Source organism: Lynx rufus, unplaced genomic scaffold (assembly GCF_022079265.1).
Source record: "Lynx rufus isolate CCGP_SWC_20201006 ecotype Redwood Valley unplaced genomic scaffold, mLynRuf1.p SCAF_13, whole genome shotgun sequence".
In the NCBI taxonomy this organism is placed as follows: Eukaryota; Metazoa; Chordata; class Mammalia; order Carnivora; family Felidae; genus Lynx; species Lynx rufus.
Window position 1 is genome coordinate 59,709,818 of NW_025814827.1, and position 14,602 is coordinate 59,724,419.

At 38.9% G+C, this 14,602-nt stretch overlaps 1 protein-coding gene across 1 annotated transcript; it reads left to right on the forward strand.

Moving 5' to 3' along the window:
• The first annotated feature begins 1,711 nt into the window (after positions 1-1,711).
• On the forward strand, positions 1,712-8,790 carry PNN (pinin, desmosome associated protein). Its single transcript, XM_047075638.1, has 9 exons — positions 1,712-1,879; positions 2,553-2,624; positions 3,019-3,087; positions 3,579-3,651; positions 3,753-3,847; positions 4,012-4,087; positions 5,082-5,237; positions 5,320-5,458; positions 6,156-8,790. The coding sequence occupies exons 1-9, from the start codon at positions 1,767-1,769 to the stop codon at positions 7,700-7,702; spliced, it is 2,340 nt and encodes a 779-aa protein (XP_046931594.1). The 5' UTR covers positions 1,712-1,766; the 3' UTR covers positions 7,703-8,790.
• Positions 8,791-14,602: the final 5,812 nt, after the last annotated feature.

Here is a 14,602-nt window from a genome sequence, read left to right on the forward strand (position 1 = left end):
TCATGGGGGCACCTGGGTGTCTCAGTCAGTTGAGCATCCGACTTCAGCTCAAGTCACAATCTCTCAGGGCTCTTGAGTTTGAGCCCCACATTGGGCTCTCTGCTGTCAGTATAGAGCTTGTTCCAGATACCCTCCCCCCTCCACTCTGTCCCTTTCCCGCTTGCACTCTCCCAAAAAATATTAAAAAAATAAAATAAAAGCATTTTCCCCTGTAAACATTGTTACATTTGGTGGTTAGGATCTACTATTACCACAATCTTATGCTTCATGTTCAATCTATTACACAGCCTTGTAGTAAGGATCATTGGAGACTAAGTATGTTTACAATCATAATTAATTTCTTATTTATCAACCCTTATCCCATTTACCCAGTTTTACTTTTTTTTCCTATAGCACTTGTCCATTTCTAACATGTTTTGTAATTTACTTATGTTCATTGTCTGTCTCCAAGCTCCTTGAAGACAAAGATCTTTTTGCACACTATGAAAGTACCTAGAAAAGTGCCTGGCACATAGTAAGTGCTCAGCAAATACTTATTGAATGAGTGAATGAGTTACATGAATGATTTTTGCTCCTTGAAGAGCCTACAAACTCCACAGCAGGAACCACAGCGATCTTGTTCTAGGTTTTATCTTCAGAGCCTGGATTACTGGTGATGCTCAATAGGAACTTTTAAAGAGACGAATTAAAATGGTAACTAGAGTTAAATAGTGTTGTCTAATGCTTGGTGCAAGGTTGATGCCCGGCTAATAGACGATGAGAACCAAGGTAATTTATAACACTGTTTCTTGGGGAAATGTTTTCTGAGCTGTAATTTGTAAATGTATTTCTGGAACAAAACAGTTCTCATGTTGGCTCTGTACACGGAGCAGAACCACGAGCTAGAGGACACTGTCGTACACACACAACTAACAATAGGGCCGCTACTTCAGACCCCATCTTAAACCAGTTGTATAGGCCGGGTGTAGAGGATACCTGCAGTCTTTTCGTCGGTATTTTCATCTAGTATACCCTTGCGAGGGTCTGATCAGACACTGATTCTCAGCTGGCGTGACCTAGAGATAGTTACAGTATCTACTGATTCAATTTCCTTATCAGTAATAACAGGCAGCTTATTCAAGCTTTTGGTTTGTGAGGGACAAGTTATGTAAAACGTTTCATTTAGTATCGAACAAAATAATTGTTAGCTATTACGATTAATGATTTTTCATGTTCATTTTTGCTTCCCTCATTTTGGTTTAATCCAATGAAGGGAGGACTGCGCCACCCCTCCAACTCCTCTCTGGGCATGCGCACCAACAGAATGGCCGCACCCTTTCCTAATCTGATCATTTACTGGGGAGAGGGTTAAATAGACTCGCCCCCATCTCACTGATGTGATTAGGTGGTTAAAACGATACAGAGCACGTCATATCACAGGTTAAAAGGGCTGGAAAACTCTGCGCGCCGCGCCACAAGAGCAGATCCGTGAGCCGGCGTCTTCGAGGACCCAGGAACTCTAAAACGCGCCCCTGCTCTGCGCTAGAAGCGGGGCCCCACCACCCGCTTCTAATTGGGGAGGGAGGCAACCACCTAGAAGACTTTTCATTGGCCCCGAGCCACAGAGGCCGTCAGCTTCGCCCCCTTCCGGACGCTGAGTGGTTGAGGCCGAAAAACAACGCCTATAGTCATTGGCTGGGCCCTGCTGTCAGTCCTCTCGCGTCTCGCAGCGCGACACAGCCAGGCGCGGCCTGTAGAGCAGTCTGGAAGCCTGCTGCAGAGAGAAGATGGCGGTCGCGGTGAGAACTTTGCAGGAGCAGCTAGAAAAGGCCAAAGAGAGCCTAAAGAACGTGGATGAGAATATTCGCAAGCTCACTGGACGGGATCCGAATGACGTGAGGTAAGAGGTGGATGAGAAATGCCGGGTCCGAGAGATAGCTAGCAAGCTGGGGTGAATTGGGGGCGGGAAGGGCGGCCAGCCTTGAGAAGACTAGAACATCGAGGCCTGTTCCTGGGAAGGCGGGAGAACCCCGTCCTGGACGAGGTGAGGAGTCTCCCAGGTCCTCGACGTAGGTTTCGGGGCTCAGGTGCACGAGGAAGGAAAGTGGGTCCTAGCCATGCCGGATGGCTTCCTGCCGTGTTGGAAGGCCTGGGCTGCCGATTCCCGCCCTCGGCCCTGCAGGCCGGGAACTGCAGCACAAAGCCCCTTCCCCATCCGGCGGCTACCCGGCCTGGTGCTGGTCCAGAGACCCTCCTGGGACGCGGGCCGCCGCCTCTCCCCCGCAGGCTTTTGCCCACGTGCAGCTTCCTTGGAGTTGGCGAAATTCGGGCCTGATCCAAGCTTATTAATGGGTAGTGGCAATGAGGTAAATATAATTCCTGTGATGCTGGTTTTGTAAAAAACAAGGGAGTTAAAATAGTATTTCCTGTCTGGTTTCAAGCACGTGTATTTGAAACCGTGTTATTTGAACCTTTCTGGTCATTTTTCTGTATGATGTACCGCATCCGTGGAATGTGGGGTAACATTAAATAAGTCCACATGGTTTTCTTACTGGTTTGTAAATATCTTTTAGGCCTATCCAAGCCAGATTGCTGGCCCTTTCTGGTCCTGGTGGAGGTAGAGGACGTGGTAGTTTATTGCTGAGGTAAGATTTTTCTTAGGACTTAATTTACATGCTAAGATTGTACAGACTTAATACTAAATTAAGTGTTGGTCTAAAGATTCGTGGTAGGGTCAATGTTAGAAATGTTTGTGTTTTGTTTAAAGTTGTGATCAGCTGTAGTTTTCCGTGTACTTGTCTTGGAACTTCATTTATATGTAAAACTAGAGACTGAAGAATACATTAACTACCAGCTTTGTGTAAACTTGGTTTATTTTTGTGGTTTTTAAAATAGTGCTAAAAAGCATTTTGGAGTGAATGCTTGTTTGTGGTTGCTATAATTAGAAGGGTTTTTTTTAAAACTCAAATTGTCTTGCTAAAGGGAAATATCATTTATCTTAAATTTCAAGTGTTTTCTGTTGCACATTTTTAATTGCAGGCGTGGATTCTCAGATAGTGGAGGAGGACCCCCAGCCAAACAGAGAGACCTTGAAGGGGCAGTCACTAGGTACGTTGGAGGAAAGGTTCCGAAGACATTCTTGTATGCTCTTTTCTGAGGTAGCATGTAAGTTTAAGTATTTAATAAATACTGTTCAGTTGTGTTAGAGTTGAGCGGTATACCACTTCCCTTGATTCTGTTCCCCTTACGTTTGACTGAACTAAGCCGATGTCCCTCAGAACTCAGTTCTTCACTAACAATAACAGACATTTTACCAAAATAAAGACCATGAGAAGAATAAGACTGAGAAAATAGTTTGTGCCACTTTTCTGCTTTGTACTATAAAAATTTAACCACTTGAGAAACACAGGATATCAATATTTGGATTAAGCATTGGTGACACATTTTATCCTTTTACTACCAGAGGATAGAGTAGAATGGGATGGAGACTGATAAAATGAGACTTTTAGAAATAAAGTCATAATAAAAGTAATCACTTGACCTTGGTATGCACTTAAATCAAATTTTAAAATTTGGCCTTTAAAATTCTTCTATGTTAGGCTGGGCGGGGAGCGTCGGACAAGAAGAGAATCACGCCAAGAAAGCGACCCAGAGGATGATGATGTTAAAAAGGTAACTGAGATCAAAAGAACTTTCTATACCATCTTAGTATGTTTTGGAGTGCCACCCTTGAATATGCTTGTTAAATTACTGAGATTTGTTTTCTCCTGCAGCCAGCTTTGCAGTCTTCAGTTGTAGCTACCTCCAAAGAACGCACACGTAGAGACCTTATCCAGGATCAAAATATGGATGAAAAGGGAAAGCAAAGGTATCTTTAGTTTTTTATGTGTGAGAAAATTCCTGTCAAATAATGCAATTTTAGGAAAATTTATCTTTAAAAATTGTTCAAGTGCCTGTAGTATGTTTCTTTTAGGAAATGGTGAGCTTAAAAGTGGAACCTACTGAAATTGAATTTTTCTTTCTGTTCTTTAGGAACCGACGAATATTTGGCTTGTTGATGGGCACTCTTCAGAAATTTAAACAAGAATCCACTGTTGCTACTGAAAGGGTATTTACAATTTTCCTTTGCTTCCTTTAAGTTATCAAAGTAGTTTATTACATGTTTTGAAAAGTGGAAATGCTCTTGAGACTGAATTGTAAGCCTAAAATGAAGCTGAGAAAAAAACTTGTAAAATGTTCTGAATTTGTTATATTTTTAGCTGGTCTCTTTTTGAGGTCCTGTGAAGTAACAGAATGAACTTCTCTTTATAGAGCCAAGAGCCTTGGTCTGTGACTCAGGAGAATTGGGTTCTGATCCCAGCTCTACAACAGTCTTATTTTGTGGTCTTGGAGAAGACTTGTCATTCTTTAGGCCCCAAAGTACTTTCTTTCAAACAAGGGAGTGGAACTCAATCAGCATTGTAGTTCACTAATTCCACATAGCACTCTGGAAGTAAAAGCCTAAACATTCCCTGCCTTCCACAGTTTGTTTAACTATGCAATCTTGGTAGAAGTTTTTGTTTTATTAAACCTACAAAACTGTGTCCTTGGTGTTGAACACCCAAGTTATTCTCAAGGGAGAACTGTGGTGGAAAGGGAGATAACAATTCAGTTATAGATTAATAAAGTTCTATTATAGCTTTTATATGTTAGCTTCCCTAGAGAATATAAAAGGCTTCAAAGCATCATGTTCGAAAATAGGATGTCCCTTCTGTCACATTCTTTGATTCAGGAGAAAGAATAACTAAAGATAACTTACAAAGACAGTGCTCTTCTTTTTTAGGTTAATTATGAAAGAACCTTATTTAAAAGTTATGTTAAATGGAACAGTTATTGATAGTATGGCTAATGTCCATGGTATTTCAATTTTTAAATGAAAAGGCTTCAGTCTGCCTTTCATGAAAGAGAAATTGGGATTAGCTTCAAATGCTAAGTACTAAGTTTGAATTAGCTGGTATCCTGAATTGCAAATATGAAACCTATACAGATAACTTAGTAAAATTGTAATGTTTCATATAATCACGATATGTAATAAGTTGTTAAAGATCATCGCTTATTTTCAGCAAAAGAGGCGCCAGGAAATTGAACAAAAACTTGAAGTGCAGGCAGAAGAAGAAAGAAAACAAGTTGAAAATGAGAGGAGAGAACTGTTTGAAGAGAGGCGTGCTAAACAGACAGAACTGCGGCTTTTAGAACAGAAGGTTGAGCTTGCGCAGCTGGTGAGTAGTAGTTCGGAATTGGAATTCTAAGATTGGTAATCCTTCATGTTTACGAAAACCTGACCTTTTACCTTTTCTTTAGCAAGAGGAATGGAATGAGCATAATGCCAAGATAATTAAATATATAAGAACTAAGACAAAGCCCCATTTGTTCTATATTCCTGGAAGAATGTGTCCAGCTACCCAAAAATTAATAGAAGAGTCACAGAGAAAAATGAATGGTAAGTGTACATGTAGAGATACAGTGAAATTTTCTTAATGAATAAGGTGACACACTCAACGTATACATGTTTCCTGTAATTGTGTATTAGTAGTTTTTTTTTTTTTTAAAGATTCTGTGAGATCGTAATGGGTGTGAAGCAGGAGTGTTTGATTTATGATGGAATTTAACCTGAAACTTACCATGTTTTAGGCAGTATTTACATAGATTTCTTAGGTGTCTGAATGAGACGATTTCTTTTTAGTCAGATATAAATGCTAATGAAGCAAGACAAAAGTGAACATTGATGTAATCCATAGAGCACACATGGAAGGATAGACACTGCTGAGATGGTGATTAGATGATTAGTGTTTTTCTGGGATCAGAAAAATTAATGCATGATATGATAGCATAAAAATGATTGTATTTCAAACAAAATTTATTTCTCATCCAGCATGAAGTAAAATGGCAAAAAATTGTTTTGTTTTTCCATCAGTTGGATAATGTGGTGTAGTTGCTTACTGATAATAGGTTTTCGGGGGGATCTTTGCTTGTGTCATTTTATGTCAATTTGTAATTGCTTGCTATAATCAGTCTTGTGTCATTATCTCTTTACAAAAAGACATTTAGATAAAGCTTGATGACAATTTGTGACTAAGTGTCAAATTGTGAGTTTGAGGATTTTTAATTATTTATACATGTATGTTTTTACCCTTTAGCTTTATTTGAAGGTAGACGCATCGAATTTGCAGAACAAATAAATAAAATGGAGGCTAGGCCTAGAAGACAATCAATGAAGGAAAAAGAGCATCAGGTGGTGCGTAATGAAGAACAGAAGGCGGAACAAGAAGAGGGTAAGGTGGCTCAGCGAGAGGAAGAGTTGGAGGAGACAGGTAATCAGCACAATGATGTAGAAATAGAGGAAGCAGGAGAGGAAGAGGAAAAGGAAATAGGTATAGTACATAGTGATGCAGAGAAAGAACAGGAGGAGGAGGAACAAAAACAGGAAATGGAGGTCAAGATGGAGGAGGAAACTGAGATAAGGGAAAGTGAGAAGCAGCAGGATAGTCAACCTGACGAAGTTATGGATGTGCTAGAGATGGTTGAGAGTGTCAAAAATGTAATTACTGAGCAGGAGGTAATGGAAATCAATCAAGTTGAAAGTGTAGAACCTTCAGAAAATGAAACTAGCAAAGAACTGGAGCCAGAAATGGAATTTGAAGTTGAGCCAGATAAAGAATGTAAATCTCTTTCTCCTATGAAAGAGAATGCCTGTGCTCTAGAAATGGAAAATGAGCCTGAGGAGAAAGAAGAGAAAGAATCTGAGCCTCAGCCTGAGCCTGTAGCTCACCTCCAGCCCCTGCCTCAGCCTCAGCCCCAGCCTGAGCCTCAGCTTCAGCCCGAGCCCCAGCCCCAGCCCCAGCCCCAGCCCCAGCCCCAGCCCCAGCCTCAGCCCCAGCCCCAGCTCCAGCCCCAACTCCAGTCCCAGTCCCAGTCCCAGTCCCAGTCCCAGTCCCAGACCCAGACCCAGACCCAGACCCAGACCCAGCCCCAGTCCCAGCCCCAGCCCCAGCCCCAATCCCAAGCAGTACTCCAACCTCAGCCTCTTTCTCATCCTGAGACTTTGCCATTAGCTGTTTTACAGCCACCAATTCAGGTTATTCAGGAACAAGGGCATTTACTACCTGAAAGGAAGGAGTTTCCTGTGGAATCTGTAAAACTCACTGAGGTGACGGTAGAGTCAGTCTTAACAGTACATCCAGAGAGCAAGAGCAAAACCAAAACTAGGAGCAGAAGTAGAGGTCGAGCTAGAAATAAAACCAGCAAGAGTAGAAGTCGCAGCAGTAGCAGTAGTAGTTCCAGTAGCAGCTCAACCAGTAGCAGCAGTGGAAGCAGTTCCAGCAGTGGCAGCAGTAGCAGTCGAAGTAGTTCCAGTAGCAGCTCCAGCACCAGCGGCAGCAGCAGCAGAGACAGTAGCAGCAGCACTACTAGTAGTAGTGAGAGTAGAAGTCGGAGTAGGGGCCGGGGACATAATAGAGATAGAAAGCACAGAAGGAGCGTGGATCGGAAGCGAAGGGATACATCAGGACTAGAAAGAAGTCACAAATCTTCGAAAGGTGGTAGTAGTAGAGATACAAAAGGATCAAAGGATAAGAATTCTCGGTCCGACAGAAAGAGGTCTATATCAGAGAGTAGTCGATCAGGCAAAAGATCTTCAAGAAGTGAAAGAGACCGAAAATCAGACAGGAAAGACAAAAGGCGTTAATGGAAGAAGCCAGGCTTTCTTAGCCTATTCTTTGCAGCAGAAGATTTCTTGATGAGTAAAAGGATTACCTTTCCTTGTAAGGAGGATGCTGCCTTAAGAATTGCATGTTGTAAAAAATCTTTTTGGAAAATACAGACTGTTTGTTTACCAGACATTCTTGTACTTTTTGCATAATTTTGTAAGAGTTATTTATCAAAATTATGTGAGGTTCCAAAATATGTAAAAATAATAATAATAAAAAAAGATTAACATCCCTTGTCATCTTTTTTAAATAATCCTATACTCTTCAGTAAGAATCTGTATATTTTAATAGGTAAATCTTTAAGTCTGTTCCCTTCTAATTCTGTACCATACTTTGCTTTTGTAGAAATAAATGTGCATTTCTTTCATTAGTTTTGGGATGTCCTCGTTGACACTTGTATAATAAATACCCTCTTGATATCATTTTCAGCTTTTATCACTAGATACTGAACGTGATTAGAATGTCTTTGAAGGTTTCTTCACTTTTACTTGCCTTAGATGATTATTTTGAGTTGTCAAAGTCAGATCTTTGCAGTTTTCAGGGGGAACATAGTTCTCAAAGTCATTTACTATTTTTTTCTAATCTCCCTTGTTATTTTAATCTAAGCATTTCCCCCTGTTGCTCATATATAAATCATATATTTGGTAGATAACTTAAAACAGTATAATTTGGTTGGCATTTTCTTCATGATTATGGGAGCATCATTCTTTTGTCTCCATGGCTACTTGTGTGATATAGCATATACATCTATTGAAGAAAATAATCACTTTGTAGGGGAGGGAGGTAGAAAAGTATACTCTAAACTTGGTTTTTGAGTTTGTGGTCTTGTCTTAACTTTTGTGTTGGCTCTAACTGAAACATGCCAATATGTGTTTTCAAGAGTTTTTGTTTAAGTATTGTATGAAAGTTTACAGAATGAAGGAAGTTCATCTACACTTGAATCTGTAAGCAAGATAACACACAAGTGTACCAAGTGATTAACTTTGTTGTTTTATCAATTTGTATGAATTTGGAGTATCTGTTGCCATTACTATACATGTGCAAATAAATGTGGCTTAGACTTGTGTGACTGCTTAAGACTAGTACTTGTATTAACTTTTTGATGCTTTTACACAGGAGAGCACTTTAATTGCAAATGGCCTTTGAGTTCATAACATTGACTAGTATTAGGCTTGACTGAAAATTATTTCTTCCCTTGACAAGTAAATGGTGACAGTGAAAACGTCAATAAGTATTTCCAGCACTGTAAAAATATGAGGACATATTCAAGTACTCTAAAAAAATCCCTTCTTGGAATAATTATTAAACAGTAAGTGAGTGGAACTTTTGAAACTGCAGAGCTAGCTACCTGCGTTCCTGGGCTAGTTTCCACCGAGTAACTTCATCCGGGGGTTTTAATAATTTCTGGGATGCAGTATAAATTTTATCCTGTATAACATGATAAGGAAAAGGTTGGTAAAAATTTAAAAGGGATGACCGTAAATGTAACCTGGTCCTTAAAATCCTTATTAGATGAATCTAAAATAATTGTATGTATTAAGGTCCTTTGTAAAAATTAAGTTTTCACTCATTTTTACCTGGAAAACTTGAACACTTGTCATGATGCTTTTCAGGAATTAATTTTGGCTTTAAGCTCAGTTGTTGAAAGTGGTAATGGGGCTGTAATGCATGGAGAGAAAAAAAGATCTTTGGAATTTCAATTTTTAATTATCTTAAATTTTGACATATATATATACACAATTCTATTTTAAATTCTTTTTTTTAACGCTTATTTTTGAGAGAGAGACAGAGAAGGGGGAGGGACAGAGAGAGAGGGAGACCACAGAATCCAAAGCAGGTTCCAGGTGGTCAGCGTGGAGTCCCATGCGGGCTCAAACTCACGAACTGCAAGATCAGAGTCAGATACTTAACTGACTAAGCCACCCAGGCACCCCAAGAATTCCATTTTAAATTTTATAACTAGTGATATGTACTTCTAAATTGGAAGATTTTTTTTTTTTAATGTTTTATTTGTTTTTGAGAGAGAGAGGGAGACACAGAATCTGAAGCAGGCTCCAGGATCTGGGCTGTCAGCACAGAGCCCAATGTGGGGCTTGAACTTGTGAACCACAAGGTCATGACCTGAACCGAAGTGAGCCACTTAACTGACTGAGCCACCCAGGTACCCCTGGAAGACTTCATTTTTAAAACTGAAGGATTTTTTTTTTTTTTTTTTGGTGGTGGTGGTGGGGGGTGTCTTTGATTTTTTGATGTTTCCAATTAATGCTTTGTCCTTAGAAGTGAAATTATATGGAATTTATTTTCAGAGAACCATGTAATTGGTTCCTTACAAAGATACAAGAAGAATGTAAAAGTAATGACAGTTTCCTAGGGAAAAGAGATAATGGGGTCCTCCTGTTAGATGTTACAAATTCTTGTTAATGGAAAATTTAGAAGCAGAAGATGGATAGGGCTCAAGACTAAGGACTGAAATTAGTTTGGAGACCTCAAAGGAGCTGTTTAGGAAACATCTTGATTAACTGAAATCCCAAGGTTTGCACATAGAAGATAGTTTGATCTTCAGTGAGTTGTATTTCCAAATAGGGCTCATTTATGCACTATTTCTAGAACTCCAGTAAATACACAAATACACTTTAGTAATTACGTTAAACAAATCCCACCAAAGTAATAAATTATAAATTGACATAAATTTGAAAGTAAAGCTACTAATGATTATATGGTGAAGTAACACGAACCAGTGTTTGTCAGAACAAGTCATTAAAATGTTTTGGGGTTCAATTACTTAAAACATTTAAAAAAAATTTTTTTTATTGTTTATTTTTGAGAAAGAGCAAGCAAGGGAGGCAGAGAAAAAGGGAGACAGAATCCGAAGCAGACTCCAGGCTCTGAGCTGTCAGCACAGAGCCGGACACGGGGCTTGAACTCCAGCCGTGAGATCATGACCTGAGTCGAAGTTAGCTGCTTAACTAACTGAGCCACCCAGGTACCCCCCACCCCCCCAAAAAAAGAAGAACTTTAAATCCTTGAGTAAAGTCTTAACCAGTTTTCCTTCTTGAGGTAATTCCATTAAAGCACTTAGCCTAGAAAACAAATTACATGGTTGGATCTTCGTACTAATAAGTCAATGAAGAAGATTGCAACTTGATAAAAAATAAACCTGAGAAATATGAAAATTTCTTAAATATTTTTATGTCCCCTAGCATTATCTTTTCCAAAAAATGATACTCAAATGCCTACAACTGCTTCCTATTGCCATTTGAGTACTCTGATTTTCTTAAAATCACTACTTGCCATCACTGTCCACTTGCTTTATTTTCATAACATTTACCATTATATAGTTAACATTGAACTTTGGTTTATTTGCTTCTCACTTGAATGCACGCTTGAGAACAAGGTTTTTAAAATTATTTTTAACCCATTGCTCTATTTCAAATACTTAGGATGGGGCCTTGTGCATTATAGGCAATTTATAAGTAAATTACGACAAGTCCTTAACATGGCTTCTGTGATTCATTCTGTCTTTCAAACTTTGGTTGCGTCTCTTCCAGCACATAAAGTATGCTTGTTTCAAACAGTGAACCAAGATGCAGCTAGGAGCCATTATGGCTGGAGCAGAGTAACCAAGGAGAAAGGTTGTAAAGTATTTCAGAGAGGTAATGGGGGTAGGTGAGCAGCTGGTACAAAGCATTACAGGCCATTTTAAGTCTATAGGGAGTTTTAGGTGAAGTGATAATAAAATTTATGTTAAGAGAATTACTCTGCTGTGCTGAGAAAAGATGAAATGGGGCCAAGAGCAGGAACAGAAACAAGACTATTGCAATAATTAGGCAAAATATAATGACTTAAACCAAGATGTTTAAGTTGTAAAAGTGGTCATCAGATTTTGGGTAAAGATATTTCCCAGGGGATATGCTGGTGGACTGTGGTGGTTGTGAGAAGTCAGGATGAGTAAAGATTTTACCTGAACAACTAGAAATGAATTGCCATTAGCTGAGATGAGGACTAGAATGAACAGGTTTGGGGATAGTGGATATGAGTGGGTTAGGAGTGACCCAAACTCTGAACATGAATATCTCCATTATTCAGTTTCCTTTAATGTTTTTCCATAAAGGTCTTAGATATCATTTGGGAAATGTATTCCTAAGTAACTGACTCATACATGGATAAACAGATTGCTCTTTTATTGAGATTAACAGACACCATATACAACTTTATGAATTGTCAGAATGCTAACACCTATGTAATTGCTGAGGTGAAGAACTAGAATATTGCCAGGACCCAAGAATCCCTTCCAATGATTTCTCCCTCCCTTTCCTGCCCTACCATGACCACGTACTAAAACAAGGAAGCTCTAATCCATGGCAGCCTACTTCAGCAAACTAAAACCTAAAACAGAGTAAATTCCTTGAGGTGCCTCAAGGTTAGGAAATTGAAAAACCTACAGACAGCCAATCACAAACAGCAACTTGGCTTTCACAGATAAGGCAATTGCTTCAGCTATAGCCAATCAAATAATTTCCTTGCTTTGCTTCCTGTCTGCTCTATAAGAGCCTTTCCCCTAGCTCTTGACAGGAGTTTAGTGCTGCCCAGATTCAAATCAATGTTTGCTCAAATTTCAAAATTTTACAGTGTGTCAGTTTATCTTCTATACAACACTATCCTGACTTTATGGTAGTCACTTACTTGCTTTCCTTCATAGTTTTGAAAGTGGTTCATGCATTCTCAACATTGGTTTATTTTTTCATCTCCTATTTTTTACTCTACATAAATGAGATCATAATGTATTTTGTATTTTGACTTCTTTTGCCCACATGTTTCTGTGACTCATTTTTGTATGTCACTTAATATCTATCGCCAATATATGGATATTGAGATTGTTTTCAATTTTAGGGTCTTACAAGTCTGCTATAGAACATTCATGTCTTGGTAAACATATGCATGGATATATGGTATATTTAAGAGTGTAATCACTAGGTCTTAAGTTACACATTTTTTAATGTGGATTTTCTAGATGACTAATGTGGTTATGTTTTACATTTTTTGAAAAAACCTTTAGATATCCTCTTTGGGGACTGTCTCTTCTTGATTTTAAGAGTTCTGTATTTATTCTGGAAATAAGTCTATTGAATATATGCACTGCAAATATCTTCTACTTTGTAGCTTGGCTTTTCACTTTTTTAGTGGTATTTTTTTTGATTAAGAAGATTTCTTGATTAGGGGCTCCTGGGTGGCTCGGTTAAGTGTCTTGACTCTTGATTTTGGCTCAGGTCATGATCTCTCTCTGTTTCATGATTTCGAGCCCCACATCCGGTTCTATGCTGACAGCACTGAGCCTGCTTGGGATTGTCTCTCCTCTCTGTCCCTTCCCTGCTCATGCTGTCTGTCTCAAAATAAATATATAAAGTTAAAAAAAAAATTTTGTAGGGCACCTGGGTGGTTCAGTCAGTTAAGCATCTGACTTGATTTTGGCTCAGGTCTTGATCTCATGGTTCATGGGTTCGAGCCCTGCATCGGGCTTTGTGCTGTTGGCCCTGTCCACGTGGACTCGGAGGGATTCTCTCTGCCCCTCCCCCACTCTCTCAAATAAACTTAAAAAAGATTTCTTGATTATAATATTAAGTTTATCCATATTTTTATGGTTAATTCCTTATGTGTCTTATTTAAAATTCCTCTCCTCTCGCAGTTGGTGGGTTAGAGCCCCGTGTCAGGCTTAGTGCTGACAGATCAGAGCCTGGAGCCTGCTTCAGATTCTGTGTCTCCCTGTCTCTCTAGCCCTCTCCCCACTCTCGCTCTCTCAAAAATAAATAAACATTTTAAAAAATTTAAAAATTTAAGTGCCTCTCCTCATTTCAAGGTCAAGAAAATAGTCTCATATTTTATCTTTAAGAAGCTGTGTTACCTTTTCTTATGTAACTCGATTATTTCCCTGGAATTGGTTTTTGTGTATGCTGTGATTTTGGGGTTATTTCTCATTTCTTTTTTCCAGGTGAATGTAAAATTGCCCAATCTCAGTTACTGAAAAGTTTGTGCCTTCTACATTACTCTGCAGTACCATCTTTTGTATCTAGTATCCATATATTCATGGTTCTCTTTCTAAGCTCTCTAATCTGTTCCATTGGTCTATTCTATGCTTGAGTTGATACCACTGTCTTGCATACCTTAGCTTCATATTAAGTCTTAATATCAGATAGAGCAGATTCTTCCACCTTGCTTTACTTGACTCTGCTTGTATTCTTGCCTATTGCTTTTTCATATAAATTTCAAAGTCACCCTTTGACTATCCACACACACACAAAAATTGTTGGGATTTTGACTGAATTGCTTTGAATCTACAGATTAATTTGGGAATCGACCCCACTGAGTCTTCCACTCTATGAACATGGCATTTTGTTAGGAATCAGGATAATGGTTATTGCCTGTTTTATGTTTTATATAAACATTCTTTTATATTTGTTCAACATTAGGTTTGTGAGGTTCATTAATTTTGCAGTTTGTAATTATCTTTTTTTGCTGTGCATTACTCCACTTTGTGCATATTCCACAATCTGTGTATCTATTCCATTCTTGATGGGCATTTGTGTGGTTTCCACACAGTTTGAAGCCAGTATGAACAGTGCTACTACCAACATACTTGTCCATGGGTTTTGATGAACATATGTAAACATTTCTCATGGTATATATAAGGCACCTGATTTTTAAGTTAAAAGGGAAAGTTTAGTGCCTGTGGCTTCTTCCTTTTCTGGTCCAACAATCCACAACATCAATTTTATCGTGCGTAAAATACTTCTCTTAAGGGATATTTTTATGGATCTCATTTCTTTTCCTTTGATTCATTTCTCAGATACAGTATTTGAGTTGTTTGGTATTTGTCCCTGCAA